General features: G+C 40.5%; 1 protein-coding gene across 3 annotated transcripts in view; it reads right to left on the bottom strand.

Moving 5' to 3' along the window:
- The window catches only part of raver2 (ribonucleoprotein, PTB-binding 2), a 71,131-nt gene that overhangs the window by 24,144 nt on the left and 19,446 nt on the right, over positions 1–27,541 (bottom strand). For 2 of the 3 annotated variants that reach the window (XM_069704819.1, XM_069704821.1), the window contains 2 exons: positions 5,221–5,528; positions 4,314–4,478 (listed from right to left, as the gene is read on the bottom strand). In XM_069704819.1, coding sequence (XP_069560920.1) covers positions 4,314–4,478; positions 5,221–5,528 — 473 coding nt within the window. Of the gene's footprint in view, positions 1–4,313; positions 4,479–5,220; positions 5,529–17,273; positions 17,290–27,541 lie in introns of all 3 variants that reach the window. The other variant, XM_069704820.1, reaches the window with a different exon arrangement.

The raw sequence follows: 27,541 nt of genomic DNA, 5'->3' as shown, positions 1-27,541 counted from the left end.
TAGATAGCATGTGTCACTGATGCAGTTTATGGAATCTGGAAAGCTATGTCAATAACTTGATTGGTCGAGTTTAACTCGAGTTATTTTTACATCAAAGGACACCATATTAATGGATGTTTGAAATTACCTAAAGCAAGTGTAATTGGGTCAATAAAACAAATAAAAGTGAGGAAGTTTCTCCAAAGGTCAGAGGGCTGTTTAATCAAGTCAGAGAGTTACGCTGATTTTTTTTCCAGAAACACAAAGTCAGCGGAAGTTAAGATCCAAGGAGGAAAGAGCACGTCGGACTTTGATTTCAAAGCTCGGTGTTGCAAAGCCTCTTGAAAAACAATGGAAATGAAAATTGGCCAGTCTGCTCCTAAAATGTGTTATTTCTAAGTGTGTGTGTGTGTATGAAAGTGTGTGTGTGTGAAGGGGTGAAACCAAAGATGCTCAGCTCGCAATCAGTGTGTCCGACAGCTCTTGACTTCAAGTCCCCGGCCAAGACATGCTGACTGCGTCACTGGCAGGATGACCCGGAGGAACACCCGTCAGTTTGTACGTATGGGCGGGCGTGCGTGTGCGTGTGTGTGTGTGTGTGTGTGTGTGTGTGTGTGTGTGTGTGTGTGTGTGTGTGTGTGTGTGTGTGTGTGTGTGTGTGTGTGTGTGTGTGTGAGAGAGAGAGAGACAGTTTAGATGGCCACGTCAGTTGTCTGAACTGAGTGATGAGGTCACGACAGCTCTGTCTCGGCTGTCTGTGAAGAAAGGGGTACGTGACCTATCACAGTGATAAGTCTTAAGTGTAAAGATCTTTATGAGGGATGCAGACGGTGAGAATGTTTACATGACAGTGAGGGAAAGACTGAATGGGTCTAAGTGTGACTATTGTTAAAAAAAAGATCATTTAAAAGTAGGAGAATCTGGATAAAATAATGAAGAAATCATTAGTCTTACGATCGCGTGATCCCGCATGAAAAAAGTTTCAAACCTTGAAATTCATCAAACAGTCTGTGTTTGCAGAGATTTATATTAGAGTTGTGTCCAGCAGAAGACTTCATCCAACATGACGTGTGTCTTAAAAATACTCTTCCTTTGAATAAAACTTTGAAACACTGAGTTTCACCGAAGGGGGTCAAAAACTATGTCAAGAATCTCAAGATTGTACTCAGAGAGACTTTGATTAGCTCTGCAACAATGATTATGCGGAATATACTTTTTGTTAAAACTGAGCTTCATTATTTCTGTCCTCTTTGGTTCATTTTCAAAAACTTGAAGGTGCCCTCTGTAGTTTTCTTGTAAACAAACAAAAGTTATGTTTGCACTCAAAACTAACTGAGCTTATTTTGTAAAGTATTTTAAATCCATCATCACTTAAATCCAAATGTTTACTACCTTGTCTTCCACTTGAGACCTACGTTATATTAACGGTAGGGCAACCCACACAAAAGATTCTCTTTGCCAAATAATAGTCTTAGCTCATACCAATAGTTGACACATATTTTTGATAATAATTAATTGAGATTTTAGTATACAACTTACAACACACGTACAAAGTGACAATACTAACTGTGACAGCAGTGATGATTGTGAATGTGTCTGACGATAAGCGAGGAAGCTGACATTTTTTTTTACTAACCTGTCTTCATCTGTGCCTCATTTCTGTCATCCATCCCTCCTTACGGTTCTCCACAAAGCACCAACACTTTTATCCTTTTACAGACATATATATATTTATGACTGATAACATTTGTTCTTTTTTGTCTCCTAACTGAGTATTAATGTGATCTTCCAACTTGCTCGCAGCCATCTTTATTACATTTATGGCCGCACACAGTATTTGCTACCTATCTTCTCACTTTAACTGACGCCTCTTCACCGCTTCACCTCATCTCTCCATCTCCTCCCGGCTCCTTCCGTCCCTCTATTAGGGCTGAGACTGTCAACCCTCTCCTCCGTCACTCCTTCCTGTCTCTAATAAGTCTGGCATTCTCGGCTCCGTCGTCCCCTGCCTCCCGTCCCTTCTTACCTCACCATCCTGCTGTTCTTCCCTCTAATATGGTTGACATTCTTTACCCTGTCCTCACTCCATCTCTCCTGGGTGACTCAAGCTAAAGTGCTGCCTGGAGGGTCCTTTTGTGGGTTGCAGAATTATAGCGCTGAGGGCCGAGGCCACAGGTTAAGTGCACTCTGAACAAAGAAAAAGTGACAAGAGGGCTGAGTTCTACCTGATGCAGGGAAGAGGAGGAGGATGAGGAGGAGGAAGGTTTATGTAAGACAAAGTAGAGCTGGCAAGACTTTAGGCGATGATTTAAAACAAATGAATATGCAACAAGCAAAGGATGATCACCTGTTTTCTAAGTATCGGGACTATTTTAGTGTCCATCGGTGAAACAGCTGTAGAAACGCTGTTCTGCTTGGTAGCTAAGCGCTGACCTGTGTGATGAGAAAAGACCAACAGGGATACTACATTATTGTTTTTCAATTATTAAAGATATAAAGATGTACCGGCGTTTGCATATCACCAAACCAGGACGTTGGCATCTTAAAACACCAAAAGGCCACCAGAAAATGTATTTATGAAATGTATGTATTTATCTGTATGATGGACTATGAATGAAAAAAGTGGATTTTCCCCACAGCACTGGGAGTGACACTTTTCACATCATATTTGTATTTCCACTGAAATTAAATGTACCCCCTGTCGTATCACAATTGACAAGCTACTTAGCAGTCTTCTGCAGAAGCTACAGCAAACCAACATCAGCCAACAAGCTTTAGCTGAATGCAGACTTCAACATTAGCATGTCACTGTGTGAATATTAACTTTTAGCATTTAGCTAAAAGCACTACAGTGTGTAAAGTACAGCCTCACTGAACTGTCGGTATGACTGTAGACTCTTACACCAAATTCATACAACATACTGATTGTATGCAGGTTTTAGTACGGTCTGTCTTCCCACTAGAAACATTTAAAAAAAAAAAAAAAAAAAGTTTAATCAAAGCACACAGCGTGCATACTAAATATTACCCGTTTTTGAGAGATCTGTAGATGCACATTACTCTCTCACAACACAGTACATAAAGGAGGTGGAGGATGAGGTAACAACTGAAAAAAAAAAAAAAAGAAATTGTGGGTGGTGGTGGAAAGGCTCTAAAAATGTTTTTTTTTTTTTTTTTTAAACAAATGGATTCCTGAAGTTTAATTTTTAGTAGCTTTCCAAGTGACTGTTTGACTTTTATCCAATGTTATACATATTGTATTAGTTCTTGTTGATAAATATAGGGAAGTATGGTCACATTTTTTGTATACTGACTGCTGAAAAAGTATTCTATGATAATCTTAACAGTCTTAATCTAGAATTAGTTTGTAACATGGATTTCGGAAACCAATGACTGGAACAGGCAGGTTTGTAAAGTAGTACTATGATAACTCTTTTGAATAACACCTTTTCTGTTTTTATATCCTTGTATATGCAGTCTCTAAATCGGGTTCAATGCTATACAAGGTTTAATAAGCTTTGGGCCGTCAGTACCGCAGTGCATACATTCTGAAATGCAATAATACACTCACTCACAAGCACATAATGTACTGTACATAAGAAAACGCTGAACTATAGGTCAAAGCCTGCTGGCTCTGCAACAGTGAAGCAACATGAGCTAAACACCCACAAAGCATCATGGGACCAGGATGATGTGGGTGTATTGATTTTTATGTGGGAGTGGAGCAGAAGGGTGGAGCTAAAACTGGAATTGCAGTAGATGACAGATACCCATTGAGTGATGTCTAAATGGGCATGTGGGGGAGGAGTGGATGTAATGGAGCAGGATGAATTGAGCAAAAAAAACAAAAACAAAACAAAAAACAGAAAGAGAGCAGAGTGGGAGGGATGGAGTCAAAGGGTGGAGATGCTGTGACACCAGCCACACCTCACCATAGAAACAGTTGCTAAGTGATACTGCGAGGCTGGCCAGTAGGGATGCTGACTGCTGAAATGTATATCAGCACCTGCAGAAGGAGGGATTAATTTCAAAGGGAACTTTTCATATGTCCTCATTTGTAGAGTTTGTGTGACATCAGCCATGAATAACATTTTATTTACAGCTTCCGCTACATTATAAGATTTCAAAAGATGTGACTGTTGCTATGCAAATGTGATCTTGCTTTAACAAGGTGTCAAACTACAGCCTATGTCATGTTTTTGTCAGGTAATTCGTGAACTTGCTAAACTTCCTGCCATACTTTGATTTTTCTACATTTTACATTTCCTGAAATTGTGAGAATTATTAACTTTCTGGGTGATTCGATTATAACGCAAAGAGCTTCAGAATCTCACCTGGCAGAAGACGGGTTTATACGTTTCAGAGAAGAGCTGGGTCAGTTCTTCAGAGTCACACAGGTCAAGCGGCAGTCGGTCCACACACAGACACTTGGAGTGCAGGTTCTCCTCCTGGCTCAGCTGGTTGACGTCCATCCACTGCACCATCAGTGAGCGATCCCCCTGAAACAGTCAGAAGTGTGACACGGATTGTTAAGATCCTCACACTGGCTCCAATCTCCTACACTTTGTCATGAGCACTCTTTGAATACAGCAAGGACACCATAAAAAAATGTGTAAATATTATGTCACTTTCTGTTGTAAGTGCTGACTCATATGCACTTGAGCTCCAATTCCATCAGAGCAGATTCTCTCACTGCTCAAACAACCAGAAAAAAGATTCTGGTGCACTAAAATGAAGAAAAGGCGACGATGTTTTCAACATTTCTTCTCACATAATTTTGGTATTTACCCCTTTTTACTCAAGTGACAAACTGAAACCAAACTTGTGAAACCATTTGTACTGATCATCTGTTCTCCATTGTAGTGCCAGTTTTATCAATCCAGTATTAAAAGTTTTAGCCAAGTTTTCTGGAAGTAAACAACTCGACCAAACACTCAAATAAATGTTTTCTCATCCTTCTTTCTTTTATCTTTGAATACAATCAGACAAGCTGCTAGCAGTTTTGTTTGATTTATATAAAACTATAAAAATACTGCCTGCTTTTTGTTGGTCAGTGGTCCAAATCAGTAACCTATTACACTTGAATTTAAAATAAAATTGTTTCAGCTTCTAATGGGAGAATACTCTGTGGCTCAGGAAACCAAAATACATTCTTTGTATTCATCTAAAAGAGTTCTTTCTAAGATCCTTTAGTTACTTCTTTCCAGTAGGAGATTTTGGTTAATATGTTCTCTAACGTACCAGAGGCCGGCCCAGCAGCTCCGAGCGGGCACGCGAAGCAGAGTCCTTCTTCATGTATTCAACAAACCCATATCCTTTGGAATGGCCCGTCAGCTCACTGTACACCAGGAAGGAGCGCTCGATGTTCCCGTAGGAGCGCACCAGCTCCTCAAACTGCTGGGCGGTGAAGGTGTGGGGCAGGTTGGTGAGGCAGAGCAGGGAGTCGGTGGGCTGCAGGGTGACGTTGATCAAGCGTCCGCGGACAGTGCTGTGATGGAGGGAGCGGATGGCATCCTGAGCCTGGTCCCCGTTCAGCAAAGTCACAAAGGCTGGAGGAGGGGACATTATGGAGACAGCGACGGGGGGGGGGGGAGACAGACGAAGACGAGAACAGACACAAAGAAAGAGATGCACGGACATAGAGGGACGGAGAGACGAGCAGACACAGACAAACACAAACATACATTTAAAGCAGACATTCAAAAACAGGCAGAAAGCAGTTTGTGGAGGATGCAGGATGGAGACACACATTCAAAGAACATGCTCAAAATAACTCACATGAAAAGCAAAGGAAATAAATGACAGGCCAAACGTGGCAAAAAGGAAAACAAAAGGGAATAAAGGGGGGAAATTGGACAAGAAAAACCAAAATGACAGACACAGTCATAAAGACAGACAGACAGAGACACAGAGAGAAAGACAACACATTAGCTAGAAAGCCAAAAGGGAGCCACTATGTCGGGGGAATCCACTGTGACACACACACATACACACCTTATCGCATTTAATAAACAATCTGACTGATAAAGGAAAGAAACAATAACACTAATGAATATAACACTAGAGGAAGCATTTTAGTAATTAAACTACTGGCAATTTAATTGTGAAACCTCGATGGGAAATGTGCCACCTCTTATGTGGATGTCAGTCAGCGTTGCTGGTAAATGCAGTCAATACAATCCTCGATAATTCTCTGTGGCACTTGGATGCAGCTGCAAAATCTGTTGTCCTTCCGGCACCAGCTCGGTCATTTGACATGTGCAGTGATGTCGTTGGTGGCCGGAAGGACTACGGGCTAATTGAGTTGCCTGGGTGGCCGGCGGGCGCTCTAGATGCCGCAAAAAATAACCTTCTTTTTGCTTGTTCTGCAACGAGCTACTTTTCCAACCATGAAAATGGCATCCCAAAGTATCAGTGCAAGGACAAGGATATATTTTGACTCAGCTGACTGACTTGGATAACCAGATGTACTGTATATATTTAAGCTAGATACGGGCAAAGAAATGCAGCAGAGAGGCCAGCGCTGCAGCTACATCAGCCTGACAGGAGGAGGTGACGACTGTCCCAAACCGAGTTGTCGAGAGAGAACAGCGACTGGTTGCCCTCCCATGCGACAAATACTAGCATCATTTTTATGACAGCGATAATATCTATGAAGTAAAAAACAATTTTTTTGTTTTTTTTACCTACAAAATGAGAACAGCCTACAATACGTCCTCAAGAAGGATGCGGTATTTTATGTTAAGTTCCAATCTCTCATATCTATCAGACTGTGTCTAGACCCTTTGTTATAATTTCCTTTCCTATAAACTGACAACTTGTTCAACATAAAAAATTATTTTTTTTTAAAACAGTGTGAGGGCCCATTAATAAAACCAGACACACAAGTACACTGTGTTAGTAGGCTGAAGGGAGGAACAGGGGTGAATGTATCAAACATCGGAGAACTTTAAAATAGTCTGTAAGGTGTTAAACAGCTTTGACTCCACATCAGAACAGCCATGGACAGATTCATGGGCTGTGAAATGAGGTGGGAATAAATGTAACTAATACGTTATATGTTTGTGTGAGAGTGAGAGAAAAAGAAGTAAAAGATAAAACGTGTGCTAAGAGAACAGTTGTTTTGTGTTGCACAAGATAGAGTACATAAATCACACTATACTGTATATAGAAGAAAAACAAGAACCACACTATATATAGAAAATATAAAAACAAGAAGCTCCAAGGATTTAAAACAATGAGCACACTGAAGGAGACAAAAGTCAAATGGATACTCAAAATGAAACTACATAACACAAACAGGAGACACAACTGGGATCGCTGCCAATTTGCTGAATAACACTCTGTTCAAACTGAAGCTTACAAAATGCTGAGGAGGTGTGTACATTAGCAACAATTATCCTCAAATTCAAATGCAACTTCTAAACGCATATTATGCAGCATGTGGTGGAAACAGCAGCGACTTTCTGCCTTTTCAGCTTATGGATGGATAAGTAAGGACTTCCAACCTCTTCTTCAAACAACTTATGTAGATACAACTGAGTAAAAGTGTCGTGCTTCAGCCGCCTGACTGCACCTGCTGAGAGGCCAAACCAGAAACTGCAATGTGCGGCTCTCTGGTTTGCATGTTTAAGTCAGTGCGCACTGCTGTATTAAAAACAAATATTGTAACTACAACAACTTCTAGGACTGAAGTGTCAAAGGACTAACAGAATTCATGTGAATCGTACACATTTAACCCTGCTACTGTAGTAAGAGCACACAGGCAAGGGTAAAGGCAAAACAAACAAATAAAAACACTATTTGATACTGAGAAACAACTTCTGTCCGATATCGCCATGGTGATGTAGTTAAAAAGCTTTCTAATAACCAATCTTTCACACCCCCAGTGGTCAGATTTGAATTGCACCACTCTTTGTGCTCGTAAGAAATAAGATTAAATGCATTACTTATTTACTGTACGGTGGAAAAGCACACGGTTCACTCAGTGTGAAGAAGAAGAATACAAATGATCAGAACTTTTCATGCTGAGCCTGAGACTGTGCAGATTTAGCCGAGGTTACGTGTTGGGCTGGTCAACGTTTGTTAAGAAAAAAATGCCGACTACGGTTTACTGAGCTTTTGACCTCAAGAAAAATATCATTGTGCCTCAGGAAAGACAATCTGTTTTGTTCTTGCAAAGCTGCCCCTGTACGAGTTCACAACCCAATGTCTTCTGTCAAAGCTTCAAGCTCACCTGCTGTGACCCTGATCCCAAAGTCAAGTACATATTGTTCAGAACATATTGCACATCGTGCAATGCCTTCATGTTTAAACTGACTCCTGCTGGGGAAACCACTCTTTAATACATGGTGCTGACATGATTTTGCTTAACACACAACTATTACAGCTAATATTTTCGAATGTGTTGTACTCTTAACTGTTCTCTCCCTGTTTCCTCTGCCTGCTCATCTGGATTATATGGTCAAAATTATATGTAACAGTTAGCTCTATTATACGTTGATATTAATACACATTATTCTGATGTGTCATTTCAAAATGACTAGGAATGAAAGGCAGAGGCGGTCTGAGTATTTTTGCACACAGCTCAGACGAGGGTCCTGATGATGGCTGGTGCCTGAAGTATCCTTTTTACGAATTCCCATAATAATGCTGCATGTTCAAGTAAAAGTGAAAGCCTGACAGCTGGTCATGCGGAGGATTAGTGGAGTATCACTTGTAGCTCTTGTCTTCCATTACTGGTGACAAAATAGAGAAGCCACATCCAGCATAGTTGGTGTTAAAATGTAGCAGTGTTCAGGTAGACAAAACCAAAGAGGCTTCATTAACATATATTACGAGACCTCCGCTGGTATTTTAAGTGAAAGACAGTGTTTGGAGTTCTGGACAATGTGATACTATGTACTGTATATACAGAGATATAAAGGTCTGTCCTACGTTAACTAAATGTGGGGACATTTAAAGCAATCTCTATTTCTGATCATTTTTGATAAGGAGATAGAACCATTAAACCATCTTTACAGTTTCAAAGCGACGACATTTTGTTACCCAAAGACTGTCTAGGTCACTGTGAATATTTTAAGATATTACTTGTAACCAAGCATCAAACACAGGGTGAGCTATGCCCAAAATTGGCATCACTGGCATGCTTTGCTTTTGGCTTAAACCGCATGAAAGTCTCCCTCTGGTCTCTGGCACAATTTTACCCTTTAATCAGTTTAAAAACAGGTATGCTTCTACAGCCTAAGTAGGCACACCTAAATACTTTTCAAGCTCCTCCGGACATGGCTCCAAACAACACGGCATTTACAGCCTACACTCCTCGATGTACAGGCTGTGCAAAATTTATAAGCACTTTAGATGTTTACATTCTTATCAATCATGCAGGGCAGCGTCTGACTGGTCCTAAATTAATTCTGCAGTGTGACATCGACCCCAAACACACAGTCAGAAGAACAAGGAGTCCCGCAACAGATGGCATGGCCCCTACAAGGTCCTGATCTCGACATCATGGGGTCAGTGTGGGATTATATGAAGAAACAGAAACAACGAATCGTGGAAAGACAAACATATTGATTTAATTAAAAAAAATTCTGTTTGCTGCACTTCGCATGACTTTATTTGATAAATTAAAACTATGCAGGGCTTAATTTTTGAAAGCAAACTTTTCTGACTGACTGTATTTGTTTCAATCTGCTTCTATTCTGTGATATTTAAAATTAAAATTTAAGTAAGAACATGACAGACTGATCTCTGGCTGCTGTTCTAGATCTTACTGTAAGTCACCACAAGGCACCTTCAAAACAATTCAGCATCAAAAGTAGCAGCACATAATGACAAGTTCCCTGTCTGATCCTGAGAGCACATCAAGTAGTCTGGCTCCACAGGAAATGGAAAGTTGAAAGCTGGAGTTTAGGTACCAGGCCCACAAATCACTGTGATTGTTTGTTAAATTATTCAAATGAAAACACAGGCGGCTGGTCTCTCTGCCACTCATCACAGGGAGCAACTCTGACAAAAAAACAACACAATTACAAGTGATTTATGGTGCAAAAAAAAAAAAGGTGCTTCAATCACATCCAATGCTAATAATGATTAACGCTCACTACATCTCTTGGTTCATATTTTAAGAAAGTCGGTTCAGCGCTCCATTTAGAGGGCTGGTCCTTTGAAAATAAATTTTGGAGGATCAAAAAGTGGATCTAACTTTTTTTTGAAAATGCTCCTTAATGAAATGAAAGCACAGCAGAAAGTTTTGCAACTTAATGAAACCAAATTTAAAAAAATTCTCCCAACATATTCTGTTGGTTATTTTTGGATTTCTTTGATTAAGTCCATACAAAATTGAAAAAAATATAGAAAAGAGAAATATTAAATTCGCTGTATGTTCTTCTTCAGACTGTGCAATCATACAGTATGTAGCAAAGAAAAGCAGGACGGATAACCAGTATTTTGCCTCAATGTTGGCACTATATGAATGTCCCCTTTCTACTCAGGTGTAGGGCCTCAGATTAAAATGTTCAGCAGTGAAACGTGCAAAGCAGAGTGCGATCTGAAGGTGGCGTTAAAACATCTGTAACGCAGGACGTCCCCACTGACCTGCTCACGACCACGTCTTTCATCTTACATCAAAGCTACGCGAGCCTATCCGTCTAAAATGAGGGAGCCATAAATAGATCAGACAGCGTCCACATTTTTTGGGTAAAGAATATAAATGCTATAAAAATGTATGCGCATAAGTCTATGGTGAAGTCGATGTGCTGGTTGGGTAGACGATGGAGTCACGGATGGAAAATATTAGACCAAAAAAAAAAGTTGAAATGAGCAACATTTGGGACATCTGCTCCACAGGCTACTTTTAGTTTTCTAAGAGAACATGACTGTAGGCAGATCTAATACAAGGTCAGGATCAATCTCACAGACACAAATCCATCCCCAACCTCTCTGTTTTTTTGAGTTTTCAACTTTCTCCCCTGACAACTGCCTCTGTATCTCAAACTATCTCTCAGTATTGTCTTTTTTTTGTCTGTTCTTCCCACCTCGCTCCACTCTGACTACTGCGTTTCTTCACATCTATTGTCTATCTTTTGGTCTTTCTCGCTTCTTCTCCACCAGTATCTCCATTTCCATTTGCCTGAATACCGCCTCCCCCCAAATCAATTTCCTCATACCCCATCTAATACTCTTACACATACACATACACTCACAGTCTGTAATGGATCTCTTACACTAAACTGAGAGCCTAATCTGGTTTTAACCCGCTGAGTATGCTACCTAACATTAGGCATTACGAGAAGACGGAGAGAATATGGTTTTGCTTTTATGCTGAGGCTCTCTCTCTTTCTATTGCCTCTAATGATACAGTGCGGCCTGACAAGCGGGGGCTGACGTCAAATCCTGCTCAATACTTTCCCCAGCAGTGAAAGGGAGAACTCTAATACTCTTAAATATCTTACAGAATCGTATAATTCACAGCCTGTCAATCACTGAGTGGGCTACAAAGTGAACTTTGACAAATAAAAAAAAATAGAAGAGAAAACATTTAGAAAAAAAAAAAAAAAAGCCCAAAAGCACAACGTCTTAATTATGGGTCTCCGCTTCTGAACATGTCGATTATTCCCAGTGTTCCTGTGAGGAGTGCGTAGGGGCACAGGAAAAGAAATCTTCCATTGAAATCACCTCGAAGGCTGCAATTCTGTCGCCACGTACCCCCGTTGAAGAAGCTAATTAAAAACAAGGGAGTTACGAACGACGCGGCGGACCCCTGAAACTCGAGGGGCCGGTTATCATGCTGAGTGCGAGGAGGTCCTGCTGTTTCATCTGGGCCCAGGGGCCAAGATGAAAGTCTCAGGTGGAGAAAGGAGTCTCAATAATAAACAATTGAGTGGACCGACAGGGAAAAGTGCTCCAGACTAAGCTTCATCCACATGTGTTGGATTGCTCCAAAAATGTCTGATAACTGTTCAAATTTCAGATCCATAACTGTAATAATGTGGGTAATAACTCCATACAATAATGACACTGACTAGGTGATGGCCAAAATGCCGGACTCAAAAATGGGATTTCACAAACCAATTGGTGACATCACAGTGGGTTGCCGCTAAATATCAAAGTCACTGTTTGCAGCTCCTTAACTGTGAATATTTGCTCATTTTCTAAGACAATAAAATTTGTATTTTCAGGTTTTGGACTGTTGGCAATAAAACAATTCAGCTATGTGAACTTTGAAATACACATTCTTTGATATATCGGTTTTTTTTTTTTTTTTTTTGTTTTTTACTGACCCATTGAACTAGCCTCTAGTCAATTTCTAATTTTAGTGGGTTTTTCTTTTGGATTTTGCCTGAAAGCTTTCACCTTGAAAATAACAAAAAGAAAGAATTCCAGGACATCATTTTGGAACAATATAAAAAGAGAAATTTCACCCAAACCAGTGTGGAAGTCTTTTTTTTTTTTTAACCTTCCTCCCTTACACAACCGTCATGTGCTAAATTATAATTTTATCAATTTCACTGATCCTCTCCTCTGCTAAAGGTGTGACGTTGCTTGACTAACAATGTCAAAGATTTCAATTTGCTTTCGAGATAAAAAGCAGATGAGAGGAAACCAGGGAGCTGAACCCACTGTTTAGAAATTACATCATTATTGCAATTTCAACCTGAGCTAAGGTTATATTATCTGTGTGTGAGTCAGGGCTGACAGGCCAGCAAGGATGAGCTCTCTTTGGATCTGTCTCACACTCTCTCTCTGTCTCTCTCTCTCTCTCTCTCTCTCTCTCACACACACACACACACACACACACACACACACACACACACACACACACACACACACACACACACACACACACACACACACGTACGCACACACACACGCACACACCGTTAAGACTCTGCTGTGAACCATCTTAACAACAAATGATATTCCTGACTATGTATAAATCCTCACATCGCAGCAAACACCATCTTTGACGGCATCCCAACTTCGATCTGAAAGGCTTTCCAGACATTTGCTTTATCTCAAACACTTTACAAAAGGTACTCCACAAATAAATGTTGGAGAAAAATGGAGTGGCTCCTTTGACACAATACATATCGTCAACTACTTGTGGTAAAACACCATCACTGAGTATGTCCACACACATAAAGATGCACAAAAACTGTTCTGTAGCACCAATAATCACTCGTCCTCCTTTGCATCTCTGTGCTACAGTGTCGACACGAGCTGCATCCTCCTCTCTCTCCAGCGCTCCTCTCATCCTCAGAGCCCTTTGTCTTCCAACATGCCGACCCTCCCACACTTTCTCCTCCATCATCACCACCTCTTCTGCCTCCTCTCTCCTCTCTCACCGTTTCCATCCATTAGTTGCCCTCCCCCGTCCCCCCCCCCCCCCCCAACAGTCCTTCAGCTGATGGCCACAGTCCTCGAAGGGACTTCAGGGCTTCAATACTTGTTGAGTCAGTGGATTTGAATAATTAGAAAATGTCTGATTGTGTAAAACGTTTGTAAAGATTGCATGAAGCAGACCAGAACACTACAGGGTAATGTGTAGCTGTAGTTTAAGTCCAGTCTTGTTCCTCTGTCTCAAGTTAATGTAATGTAATGATCAAATATGCAGAAAGATATATTTTGATATATTTATTCTTTCCTTTAGTTGCAAACTGAGTTTTAGCAAATACAGCACACTTTGGGAAATTTATCCCAGTTAAAATCCAATACAGATTGCGTTGAAGGATTTCATATGAAAAATATAAAAAGGGCAAAGTTGTTTTTTTCTTCTTCTTTTTGTTCTTTTTTGATTCGGTTGGGACTCAGACTAAGCTCAGATTTGGACCAGATTCGTACTCAACTTAAGTGGACCTGACCACAGCTTTTGTAAAAAAAAAATTATAAAATTTCCATACAGTATGTCATGTTGTATCGTGTACTTTGTGTCACTAGGTTAACCACGACGATTCACCTCAGACGTTCTCCAACTCCTCAAAGAGCAATAACTCTGATAAACTCAATCATTCAAAGGTCTCCCTTACTCAATGTTCCACAGTAATCATTAGACTTTAGGTCCTAACCCAAAAGCTGCAGTGTGTTTAAACCTGAGCAGAAATGTCAGATTTTTTTCTCTCAAGAAATAGCGCAAACTTTCATATGTCCTCACTGTCAGATTTTGTTGCGGGGCCTGTTGTCCTACTCAGTTCTGCAGGAGTAAACATCACACACCAGCGGGAATCACAACGCAACAAGTGTGGAGAAAGAACTGTCCTGACACTTTGAATTTAACATGAATAAGAACTTATGGTAATAGTAATAGTTTTCCGGATATACGAGGTGTTTGATGGTTCGATGGATAGAGAGGTGGAGGAATGAAAGGATGGATGGATGAGATGCATAAGAGGCAGAACTGAGTGGATCTAACACTGCATCTCTTCAACCAGCCGCCCACTCTCCCGCCTACAGCTTCATTGTTCACTCAGCTCCTCTGTCCCTCTTTGAGACATTTCACTCTAAAAATGGATGCTTCTTTAACATAATTCACAAACATTTTGTAATTTACATTAGGACATTTTCAAAGACAAAGATGGCCATGAATTATGTAAAGAATGATGTCTCGGTATTCTAATATGAATCAGAATTTAAGCAATGATCACATTAAAGCACCGCCACTCCCATGCAGTTAGAAGAAAAAAAACGTTGTCACTAGTTGCAAATACTTTAAAATGAGTTTAAATTGTGCATATATGCAATAATCCCTTCCTTGTCGGACATTGCATCATCGATTCATCATTTATTGATCCTTGCAGGAAATCACTCCATCTATTTAAATTTTCTCTGTCATGCCCTCCCCTCCGTCGCTTCTTCTTCTAGTCATTAGTCACACAACCTGCCATTTCAAGTCAATCCTAACCTTCATCCCTGATATGCATCAATTCAGTTCCTTCACATTCTTCCTCCCCCCCACCTCTCAAAATATGTTCGTCACTCCTCTCCTTCCTCTTCGCTCTGGACGTACGTACTGCTCTGCCTTTCCTCTCTTTCCATATTAGTCTCAAAATAGAAACGTTACTGCAAATCAACCAGGATTGAACCGTATACCTTAAATTTAACCTTAGAACAAACGTGGCAAGCAGTATACAGTGTGTCACTGTGTGCAAGTGGACACAACAACATAACATTCAATGTGAGTTGCAACAATTAATTCAAATCACTTCCAGCAACAGAGACCAAAATTCTCTGGTTTCAACTTCTCGATTGTGAGGATTTCCACCTTGTCTCTAAATAATAATAATAACCTTTTCCATATAGCATCTTTCTTAACAAGGCTACAAGGTGATGCATAATAAACACAACAAGGCATCAACGGAAATGACACAAATGACAATACAGGCGGCAGCCCTTTTGTTTGTATTGGGTATTGGTCAGCTTTTTTGTGTGTGTGTGTGTGTCTGTGAAACAATGCACAAGCACCTGTGAAAATGTCACACTATTCACTGAATAAACACTCCCGTGTTCACAAGTAAAACGATCAGACTCCGTTTTATCACAAGCTGCAACTGAACAATAAGGGATCAATGCAAGAATGAAAAGGTTCTGCTAATGAGAAGCTGATAACATTGTGATATTTAAATAATTATACTAAAAGCATTTAAATGCAACAGAACAATCCCATAATCCCATTATAACTCATTTGGTCTCTCACTCAGTCTCCTTTTCTAACAAACAACAAAACAAGACTGGGAAAAACAGGAAAACATGAATATTCAAAAATACATCCTGACAATTCTTCAGAGAAGCACACGAGGCATACTTCCTCTTTTGATGCAGACAGAACATTTAAGACCAACTGATTGTGTGTGTGTGTGTGTGTGTGTGTGTGTGTGTGTGTGTGTGTGTGTGTGTGTGTGTGTGTGTGTGTGTGTGTGTGTGTGTGTGTGTGTGTGTGTGTGTGTGTGTGTGTGTGTGTGTGTGTGTGTGTGTTTCTGCAGTCAGGTGGTTATCCTGAGCTCTTTTTATCTTTTGTGTGCATTTGTGGGCTCCATAAACAAGAAAGCAAGGTTGAGCGCTCTGATAACACTGTGGCCACGACTATCAGTCCTTAACAGTATGTAGCTCGAGTGTTTGCACTCTTGATTTGTACAGAAGTTTTCCACTGTAAGCGACAGCTCATGTGTGTCCATATGTGTGTTTATGATTTATACATTTTTCATGTGCATCGGTGTGAGATACAGATAACATCACCGAACATAGAAACTTGGGGGTAAAATGCTTATGAGTTAATGAGACACCTGCATTTTTCCTCCATAATTTAGAGATGCCTGTATGATTTCAAAAGCATAATTTCTCGTCTTGATTGTCACGGGGAGAGGAGGGGGTGAAAATGCTTTTTACATCATTTTTACGGCAGTACCTTTAGTTTGAAACCACTAAGAAACAGGATATTCAGCAGCATAAAAGCTGTAAATTGAGGAGAATAGTCAAATGGCACATTAAGTCAATGGTAAATTGCATCTGTCCAAAGTACTTGTTGCCCCAACAACTACTACTTTTTTTTTGTGCATACGGTTTGTGAAGCTACAGTATTTAGTATATAGTATTATATCTAAATCTGAAACTGACTCATTTTTTTGTACTTGTTTGCAAAAAATAAATACAGTACTTCTACTCCTCTATCTATTCATCCATCAGACCAAGTGAAATATCCTGTAGGTCAATTTAGATACATACTTTGTGCATCAGGGTTGTTGCGTCTTCTTTATAAGCCAATGTGCATGTAAGTGTATGCATGTGAACTATGTATACTTGTACTTGTCAATCTACAGGGTAACGACAGGACTAAAATGCTACTACATAATGAATGAAAATATAGTAAAATGTTTAACTATGGATGTGCATCTATACGGTCTCACATTTGTGCCCTGTTACTGACAGTTGCCTTGTAATGACAAAAGGAAGAGACCAACAGCACTGGCGAGAAACAGTAAAGGAAAGAGAGCCATCACAATCATAATCATCATCATCATCATGTTCTCTCTAAGTGACAAACATGAGAAGGTTTTTTGACAAGATGAGGCGTGTGTGGGAGAGGTAACTTAATAAACCAGCACATTTGGCCTAATAAAAGTCTAAAGAATTTACAATAATTGACACACAAACAAAAGGAAAAGTACACAGACAAACATGATGACATATTTAGCCAGCCTGACAGCAAGCGGTAAAAGGCACAGTTGCTGCAGGTGTGTGCGTAAGATATAGAGAGCGAGTGTGTGTGTGTGTGTGATTAAAGATAACAGGCGCATCACATTTGCGTGGCCCGTGCTGATTTGCATTTAGTGATTCACAAGGAGACAGATGGACAGATGATGACAGAGAGGGAGAAAAAGAAGAGAGGAGGAGGAGGAAGGGTGTGGCAGGGAGGGGAGGAAGTGAGACGGAGAGAGAAAGAAGAGAGAGCAGTGATAAGCTGCTGTCCAGGGAAGCAATTAGATGGACTCGGCTGCAGTCACTGAAGACAAAAAGGGGTCGGGGTCGAGTCTCGTAATGGCTCTGTTAGCTTGTGTTGTGCAGCTCTGCGAGAACAACCTTAAGTGAACACAGTATTCACACACAAATAACAACAAAAAGGGAGTCCTGGTAGCCTAATAGATCAGGTGCAGGCCACATTGCTACAACGTCCACTGTCTGATTCCCGGACCCTGGTTCCATGTCCTACGCCGTGTCTCCCTGTCGCTTCACTTCATTGTTGATTAAAGGCAAAAAACCTAAATGTAAATCCCACAATGGTGCATGTCTTGCTGTTTACAAGACCCAAATGCTCAACTCCAATCACTAATGCCTTAATCTGAATTAGAATCTTAATTTAATTAAATTGTAGTAAACCAGAAGCAGTAATACGAGTAGACTCGGATGTCCTCAGAAGTCCGCGGTCACATAAAACCTTCAGCGCCATCATAAACTAAAATTATGGATGTTGACACATGACTTACATAACCATGTAGCAATATGTTTATAAAGTTTTAAGTTAGAGTGTAGTTTATTATGAAGTTTTTCGTAAGGGTACATTAGAAACATCAATAAAAAAAATAAAAAAATTACTTAATTTTTTTGTATTCTTTAAGTATACACAGCCTATCGAATTTATTCTACAAGCAATTTTTTTGGGTGTTTTTTGTTGCTTTAAATCTTGATGAAAAGTAAAAATGTAAGAAAATGTGTCAAATTATCATTGTTAGCTTACTCTATGTTTGGGCGTTCAATATTTTTTGGGGGCTCTAAGCACAGCAATTTTAGATAAATGATGTATTCTGAGCACAAAGAGCTCAGAAATACAGATGCTATTCAGTAGAATGGCGCCATTTTACAGTGCTGGGGATATAAAACAAAGTCAAACGGCTATACTGCAGCAAAAGTATCGACATATGTTAGACATACTTTCAAATCATGTTGTCAACTGAACACATATTGCTATATCACTATTGTTTTTGCCGCTTTGCAACAAATTGTTTACAGTGTATATGTGCTTGCATGAAACATGTACAACGATCAAGGAAGTGAAGTGGGCCTAAAATTCCCCACTGAAGAGGAAGGGACTCCAAAGACTTCATCAGCAGAATCAGGAAGCATATTTCTTAAATATTTAAAAGAGCAGTATGTAGGATTTAGTGGCATCTAGAGGTCAGGTTGAGGATTGCAACCATTAAACACCCCTCCCCCTCCCTCCCCCCTCCAAGCGTGTAGGAGAATCAACGGTGGTCGCAAAACTCGCAAAAAACATGAAAGGTCCTCTCTAAATCCGGTGTTGGTTTTATCCCTTCTGGCCTACTGTAGATGCATGGCAGTGTAACATGGCACGCTTCAGGGAAGAGGACCTGCTCCCTGTGTAGACAAAAATAACCATTCCCAGTTTCAAGGGATCATACACAAATGAAAAAAAATCAAACTGTTCCAGCGCTGAACCGCTGTGCTGTCTGTAATGATGCTTATGTTTTTCAGACATTTGCAGAAACCCCAGACAGTGAGCCACAGCCATTTCTCTGACCATCAACCTCCATCAATCCTTCTCATGTAAATGCGTCCCTCCAGACATCAGAAACAACTTAACGGCCAAAGAAATCAACTTTCCATTCAGCAACATCATTACCAGAGAAAAACACAAAGCAACAGCAACCCAAAGATAGAAATATTTATCTTTGTATGGAGTGGTGAAAAACATAAAAGGGAACAGAATAGATTATCGATGTAAACATCACCAGGAGAAAAAAAAGGCGGCACTCGAAAAAGGACAAACAAAAGCTTAATGAGTGTTTTAATAGCAAGGTCACAATGAAAACAGCCCAAGTGATGGATGGTGTTACTGCTGCAGGGTAAGTCAATGAGTCCATGCTCGTCCCTCGGCCTGTGTATTTTTGTATTTCATCTACGCCGTCAAACACATTTACACACACAAAGCAACAGGCCAATGAGCTTTTTGCCAGCATGTGCTGTCTTCAATACTGGACAGAGCAGCAACAAGCACAAAGGGCCCCATTGAAAGGCAGGGATTCCCAGGATAACCCTCGCTATTGTATTCCCAGATCCCTGGTTCCGCAGCACTGCCGATTTAGTACACATACCTCTGGACTGGTGGCGTCATGTGGGAGCAGTGGGCTCACTGTGGAGGGCTGGTTGGCTGACTGACTGGTGGATTGGTTGGATGGATGGATGGATGGATGGATGGATGGACGGATAGATGCCTGCAGATTCCTACCAGGCTGGCTGACAGCTTTATCTGCCTGTACACAGAGTATGTAAATGTCTACATCTGCGTGCCTGTCGAGCTGCCTGTCTCCCAATCTGACTATCTGGCAGAGGCTTCAATTCAGAGCTGATTTGTGTCTCAGCAGCAGAGACATGATACCAAAACCAAAATGAGTCTCAAACCTTTTTTCATGTTCGTTTAAAAAAAAAGAAAAAAGTTAGCATTGAATTACCAAACCCAAATAAACTGCATAAATAGTGTCTGGCCACACTCCATTGGGTTTGTGGCCAGTTGTGGCATCTCATATTGGACGCAGACCTCGGGGTTAATATTCAGGTTAGCCTTTAACCAATCAGCATTGACCACCATATGAAATATGGTGTGCACCGAAACCCACCAAGCTGTGAACAACAGAGACCCTCGTCCATGGAGCTGAAAATGTAAATCTCATTTGATATTTTCTCTTGAAAGAAGCATCAGAGAGGCTACAATTATTTTTCTGCATATCTGTGATCTCAAATGAGTTTTGTATACAAATAAGTTGATTAAAACTGATGAGACAAATCACTGCCCAAGGCGTTAGAAATGCTTGGCAGATTATGCAAGATAGAATCACAAAATGAGAAATAAATAATTAAAGCTCATTAGGCTTTGGATTTGCATGGCTTTTGTTTGGCCTGTTCTGTCCCAGCAAGGAAGATATTTAACACATTAAAATTAAATATGCACAGGCCAATTTAATTACATGCACACTCTTCATTTATCAAAGGCCTCTGGCAACAGGTGAGTTGAAGCGTTTGGGATGTGAAGCCCAAATTTTTTAAATTAAACACCAACAGAGCTGAAGATACCAAATTAGCAGCCAACTCATAATCTGCTCTGATAATGAGATTTTAATCAAGCACTGGCAATCCCGCCGAATTTTTATGTAAGCATGGAGACTGATAATGATGAATGTGCTTCACTTTTTGAATGCAGGCCATGGGTTGGTTAACAAGCTGCTGCTAAAGGGCTTCCGATTTGCTGGTGAGGAAAGTATTTGAGGAAGGAAACAAGTAAAAGAAGGACTGACTGAGCGGCTGGAGGCAGGACAATGTAGGAAAGAGGCAAAGATCAAAGAATGGGAGAGGATTAGAGACTTTTTTTTAGGGAACATCTTGGTGGTAAGAAGTGGAAAAATAGGGAGAGCATGAAAGGGAGGACAAAGAGTCAGCAGTGGAGCTACAGGTGCTGTCCTCGTTTTATGTGCGTGCGTGTCGAATGGTGGGTGTTAGAGGAAAAATCATTAGCCGAGGAGCTGAAGCAGCAGCCCGGCGCAAAGCCGCAAAATGGAGACACAAAGATATGTACACACACAGCAGGAGACGCTTAAACACACACATTAACACAGATCTGTGCACTGCAGGACACACTAACATAAACACTCCCATCTGTATGACCTAATAAGTCCAACGGTAGAGGCTGGCTCAGTCCATTGATATGGTCATGAGGTGCGGATGCATGCCAAAGCTGTTCCGAGCAGTACATTTCAATTAGAGCAGAGGTCGGGAGAGGAGCCAGCGGAGACTACCGCACAAACAGTGAGGAAAAACACCTCAGAGAATCACAAGAGGACAACTGGTTTATCATGGTCATCTCTGTTGTTACACCAGGACAAATTCAATTAAAGCAAAAGAAGGGAAAGATGTGCACTGTGAGTAAATTACCATGAGGTCAATTACTAATGGATCCAGAGAGAATTATCTTCAGTGTAATTAACACCCATATCCCAGGAGAAACTGCTGGAGGAAAATAAACTCTAACACTGAAGTACCTTAATGGAAGATGCAAACACTTCTACAAAAGGTGAATCTTGTTAAGATGTCTGCTAATTAGAAGCATTTCGCTGCTACGGAGTGGGTTCATGAGAACTTATCAAGAAGTGAACAAACAAAGCTCCTCTTCCTCATCACCTTTTACCTTAATTGAGGGTACCCTCTTCGTCCCATCCGCGAGCAAAGCAAAAGAAATGCGTACAAAATAAAAGACTCAATAAAAACCAGGAAAACTGGATCTCAGGAAATGTAATAGATCACACAAATCTGTAATGAGGAAACACCAGAGGCTGGATTAAAGGTTGAATAATATACTCAAACAGAGTAAAATGATTAGGAAAACAAACTAAAATGTATAAATAAATAAAAATTGAATAAACAAAATGATCAAATTCAATATATTTAATTAATTAAACAATAAGTAGTTTGTTACCTAAAAAACATTGACACATTTCGAATTTAGTATCAAAAGTGCTATAAGGTCCACCTGTTCTAGTTTGTGGGACCACAAATAAAAGTAAAAATTTGGTTACCCAGTGTTATCCAGTATATCACATACTGACTGCATAAAAAAAAAAACTAGCAAAAACCAGCAGTTACAAATTTAAAAAAACTAACAGACAAGGATCTCAGAGAATGAGGAATGACGGCAAAACCAATTCAAAATACAACCTCAGTAAAGTTGTCTGTGACAAGTCCGTTGCTTTTTAGTTATTGCAGTAAATGATGTGTACAACTAAAAGAATGGTGTATAGTGGAATTGCTTAGAGAAAATCAAATGCAACGTTCCATTTTATGTAACTTTATTTTTCATTCATGAGTCACAATCTTAATGCAAATCTATGTAACCCTATATATTCAAAAGCTGTCGTCCGTTTAGATAACTGTATTCTTATAAATACAGTGACATGAGCGAGGCGTCTGATCAGTCAGAAAGTCATTCTGGGACATGACAACGATCATACAGCCAGATTACAGTCATAAAGAACCTTTTTCAGGCACAGGGAGAACGGAGGAGTCCCGCAGCGGATCGTACGACCTCCAGAGAGGCCTGATCTCAACTTTATGGTGTCAGTGGATTTTGGCTGCCTTAGACATTGAGTATGTTTTGGTGTCTGCATGTGCGATGCACTCAGCTCAGGGAGTACAGTATGTCTGTATTTCACACCAATTATATAAAAATCTCTGCACCCATAAACCCACACTGCCATTTTCCAAGGACCCGGAGGAAATGATGCCATTTTTTATCCATACCTACTTGACAGCAGTGTCTGACCCACAAAGATTTCTTAAATACCATAATTGATGTTAGGAAATAACAATGAAAAATGACTGTGGACAGAGGATGACCTGTTGGATAAATGTCTGTGCAGCAGCTTCTTAATGTTAGAGGTCTGAATGTGGCTCAAAACCTTTGGGGGAAGACATCATCTCTGCTTCAGATTTCCTGGATGAGAAGTACTATATTGGTGAATCATTGTTTATAATAAATGGTGTTTTTGTCAAATAATAACTCAGAGAATATTTCTGTGTAAACAAGACTGCCACTGTGAAACTATTATTCTATGTTGGGTAACATGTTCTCTACCAAAGACGTAATCCCATAAACTTTGAGACATTAAAGATGTATTTATCTGATGACACTAAAACCTTCTTGTGAAAATCCTTAAAGTTCACAAAGGAAACTTTCATTGCCTTCATATGATTAATATTTCATTGTGAGTTTATTACAGAGCCCAGAGGCTGATAACAACAGCAGAAAGATATATAAAACCAATTTCCTATTTTAGGCTAATTTGACTGATAACAGCTGTGTTCTGCATCATAATGACAAAACACACAGCTTCTTTCGAGTACTGTGCTATAAAATCTGCAACATGGCTCAATATTTTCTCTATTAACAAAAGAATCTGTTTAATTCTTCAAGTGTGCAACATGACTTCTAGGCAAATCATTCCACATCATGAAAAATTAAACATTTTCCCAGTTTAACCTTTGGGGCAAATGAACCCTCTGACTTGTTGCTCACCTCCCTTGTTCAAGCTGAACACATTACACCAAAGCCCGCTACGTCCCTGTAAAACAGATGAACAGATTACCTCGCCAGGCTAAAGCTAATTCTCTGCTGAGAGCTCACAACAATATGAGGCAAGATTGATTACATTACGTTCCCTCAGTCCATCCCCGTCCCTCAGACTCAACACCTGCTTGTGTCGTGCGTCGAAGTCCTGCCTCGCTTCTGTAACACTCGTGTTCAAGGTTTCTTTGTAAATTCATTATTTCTCCTGAAAAGTTTTAACATGATGAGTTTGATGCCCACGTTTAATGTAAATGTCAATCGACTATTCAACTGCTAAATCTATGTACCTTGTCATTTTACGATAGAAAGAAGAATAACTCGGAAACTAGCATTGGGCTGGACTGTGAGTGCTAGAATGCGAGAGGGCATTTCACTTAAAAGAAGGGCTTCAAATGAAATACTGAGAAGCGGTAGCAGTAACGTGGTGGCTGTAACAGACTAAAGCCCTATCTATTCAAACAACATCCCTAGCCTCACCGATGGTCGTGAACTCTGGGTTACACCGAAAGATTTAGGCGCAGCTTGGGATCCCCAGGGACGAGCTGACGGAAGTTTCAGACCTCCATCCATTTTTATTTGGAAATACATCAGTGGAGAGCACCTTACAAAAAAATAAAATAAAAAGGGTTTGCACAAATAAACCTTTGTGATCAAAGATTCTACTTTTATGAAGCACAGAGGGAGAGACACAACCAGGCCTCTGAGACATGAAAGTAACAAAAATATTGAAGTGAAGGAATGCGCTCACATTCACACTTGTCGAAATTAACAGAATATGACAAAGGACACTCAACAATAATGACTTTTCATTTCAACTTTCAGCTCCAATTCTATTTTTTCAGCTTCTCAAGATTTAAATTGCTGCTGAGTTACCATCCTCCCTCGAGTGGAAACTGTCAAACCAGTATGCAGCCAGTTTGTGCACAGAACATTCTGAGACACAATATACAAGGTTGGCATCTTCTCCTTTCAGTAAACACCAGAGAGTTTACACTATTACGTATTCTCAACAACGCTGAAGGACTAAACTCGAGCTTTAACTTCTTAGCCCCTTCACATTCAAATCTTCAACTACTACATGGTGGCAGAGAGTGAAAGAAAGAGAGAATATTGTGATTTGTTTCACCGGAGAGACAAAATGTGAAAGAGAGAAGAGAGCGCGAGAGGAAGGAGAGGGTGACTCAGACCATAAACACTTGGTTGGTGTGATGTTATCCAGCTGCCATGAAAACTGATCCAATGGCTGGCAAGTCCGAGTCACAAACACACAAAAACATGCACACAGACACACGCTAGACTGACACTACTTTTCCCTGTTACAAAATAGAGAAACACAGCTATAAATTTGTTTTAAAACATATACGCATGTATAAACTGTCGGCACGAACTCACATATACCAAGTACAAAGCAACAGGAGCTGAGGTCTCACGGGAGTGTGTGTTTACGGTAAGTGACGAGGTGAAAAGCCAGAGAGCTACTGGATGAAGGCCAAATATTACACATACACATGCACTCGCGCGCGCACACACACACACACACACACCAGTTTGTACAGCTATCCTTGTGAGGGCATCGCATTGACTTCCATTCATTAAGGACAGTCTTTACCCTAACCATAACCAATACATGCCTAACTCTAATCCCAATTCACACCCATCCGCTAACCCTGACCAGGACCTCAGAAATACCCTTTGGGCTAATCAGGACTGGGCCACAAGAAAACTACTGGTCCCGACAAGGTTGGTGTTGATAACGGAAAAGGTCCTAATGAGGTAACTAAATTGGGTTGACACACGTACACACATTTCCACACAATGTGAAAAGCTACACAGGCTTGAAATCAATCTTCCACACCTCTAACCGAAGCATTCGGGGATCTCCCAACACACATGCACAAACACTCGCATACACTCGCCACCTACCCCACCTGCTGAGGCTGCATCCCACCTAAAACAATCCCATTTGTACTTTTTTTCAGCGAGATAAAAGCGTTAATGAGCAGAATAACTAAGTCTTACTGTTCCAAGTTGGAGCTTGGCCACTTGGACTCAAAAAGAAAGCACAACGCGAAGCCAGCAGCTCAGCCTCAGCACAGCATCACGGGTGGAAAAATAAACAGATCTCGAAAAAAGTTCAATGGTTTTAAGGTTAAGGGTGGTTCAGCTTAGTGTTAAAGTTGTAAAATAAGTAACATAAGCTCGCACAAACTGAAGAACTGTTTTCCAGCCGGGTGGATAAAGTTGATAACCCGTGAGTTGTCGGGAGGATGTCTCATAACAATCTACAGCCGAGCAGGCCAACCATGTGCCATTAAAAGTGACGCCACTAATGACTCAATGGATGAGTTCATGGACGAGTATGTTTAATTAGACAAAAAAAAATGTTCGAGCATAGTACTTGAAAGCCAACATGATGAAGGTGAAGGGGGCAAAACGGTTTTGTGGCTGTGGTAAAGAAGAAAATGTTGAAGAAAGAGCGGTGCCGATGGATGACACAAGCTAGTGACGACATTATTACCTGGAAATATACTGTAACTTTAAAGTAAAATATACCTACTTATCTTGCTTTCACCCGAGGCCCTCAACAGAACTCTTTGAAGATGTATGTCAATGTCTCCGAAAACGTTCTCCATCTTAATTCAAAGCGCCAATACGGAGACACCCAGAAGTTACCATGTTAGGTTGGCAAGTTACTGGAGTAAGTCCTTTAAAATAAAATGTGCGGTACTTTACAGAAAAAAATTGAAATGGAGAAACAAAAATAGGAGAGAGGGTGAAAGTGGTGAGTTAACCGGAGAACCAACAGACACCTTGGCAGGGACGGGTGGCCGTCGGAGAGGGACTGACAGCGAGAGAGAGAAAATGGGAAAGAAAAAGAAGGGAAAAATAGGGAGGGCGTGGTTCTGCTGCAGGCATCACTACGAGTTTGGTAAGAAAAATGTAACTTTGTCTTAAACAGCCTCTGATGTCCGTGATGTCCGACTCTCTTCCCACTCCACCCACCTCTGTCCGTCAACGCCCGACGCCACAGCAGCGACCTAATTAGCAGAGCAGCATGGCTGCTGGTCCGGTGAGGGCCCGTGTTTCATCAGGCTCTCATTTGCTCTGAAACACCATTAACCTTTTGGACGGGCTGGTGCTTTGATATCTCAGCTGTTTACAGCTCTGCTCAACTTTCTAAAAGTGTTATGTTTCAGGTGCTTGGCTGACTGCCCCAACTAAATATAGGCACTATGTAATATTTGCCTGGAAAGGGACACACTCTAGGGGCGGGGGGAGGGGGGGGGGTCACGTATGTGTGTGTGTGTGTGTGTGTTCTTTTATTTTCAGACCTATAACGACCAAATGTACTCAGAAGGTGAGGAGGACGTGGAAAAACCTTCTAAAATCAATACAACACCATTTTCTCCTCGATTAATTTATAGATTGGACTATATTCCAGGGTTACAACTATAATTCAAATTTGTCTAAAATGTGGTTAATTTAGGTATGTAGTGGTTATGCTATGTAGTGATTTATACTCTAAACGTGAACTCCAGGAGGTGTAGTTAAAGACAGACAGAGTGAAAGGCAAGATATGGTATAAAGAAAATTAAAAAAAATCATAACTTCTAATATTAATACAAACTAATTAAAAGAAACTCACTGGAGTCTATGGGGCGTCGTGCACTTTGTAACTCTCTGGATTTCATTTATTTGAGTCAGTTGTGGATTTTTATACCTTGCGTGGACCTAAACCTGCATGTAGTATAGTCAGTCATATAAACAGCATCACTGTTACATTCAGTATTACAATAATACTTTGCATATAATTGAAAAAATATATATATACTGCCCTGAATGAAAAAGTAAACAAACTGTGGTCACTTGAGACAAACGTGTCCACGAGTCTCACACTGTTTCTACGGTATGTTAAACTATTACATTCATTCCTCCTGC

Source organism: Brachyistius frenatus, unplaced genomic scaffold (genome assembly GCF_029030835.1).
Source record: "Brachyistius frenatus isolate BFR_SWC_R1_liver_20210118 unplaced genomic scaffold, ASM2903083v1 Contig_52, whole genome shotgun sequence".
Taxonomy (NCBI): Eukaryota; Metazoa; Chordata; class Actinopteri; family Embiotocidae; genus Brachyistius; species Brachyistius frenatus.
Note: the sequence above shows the minus strand (reverse complement) of the source record. Positions and strands in the feature narration are given on the sequence as shown.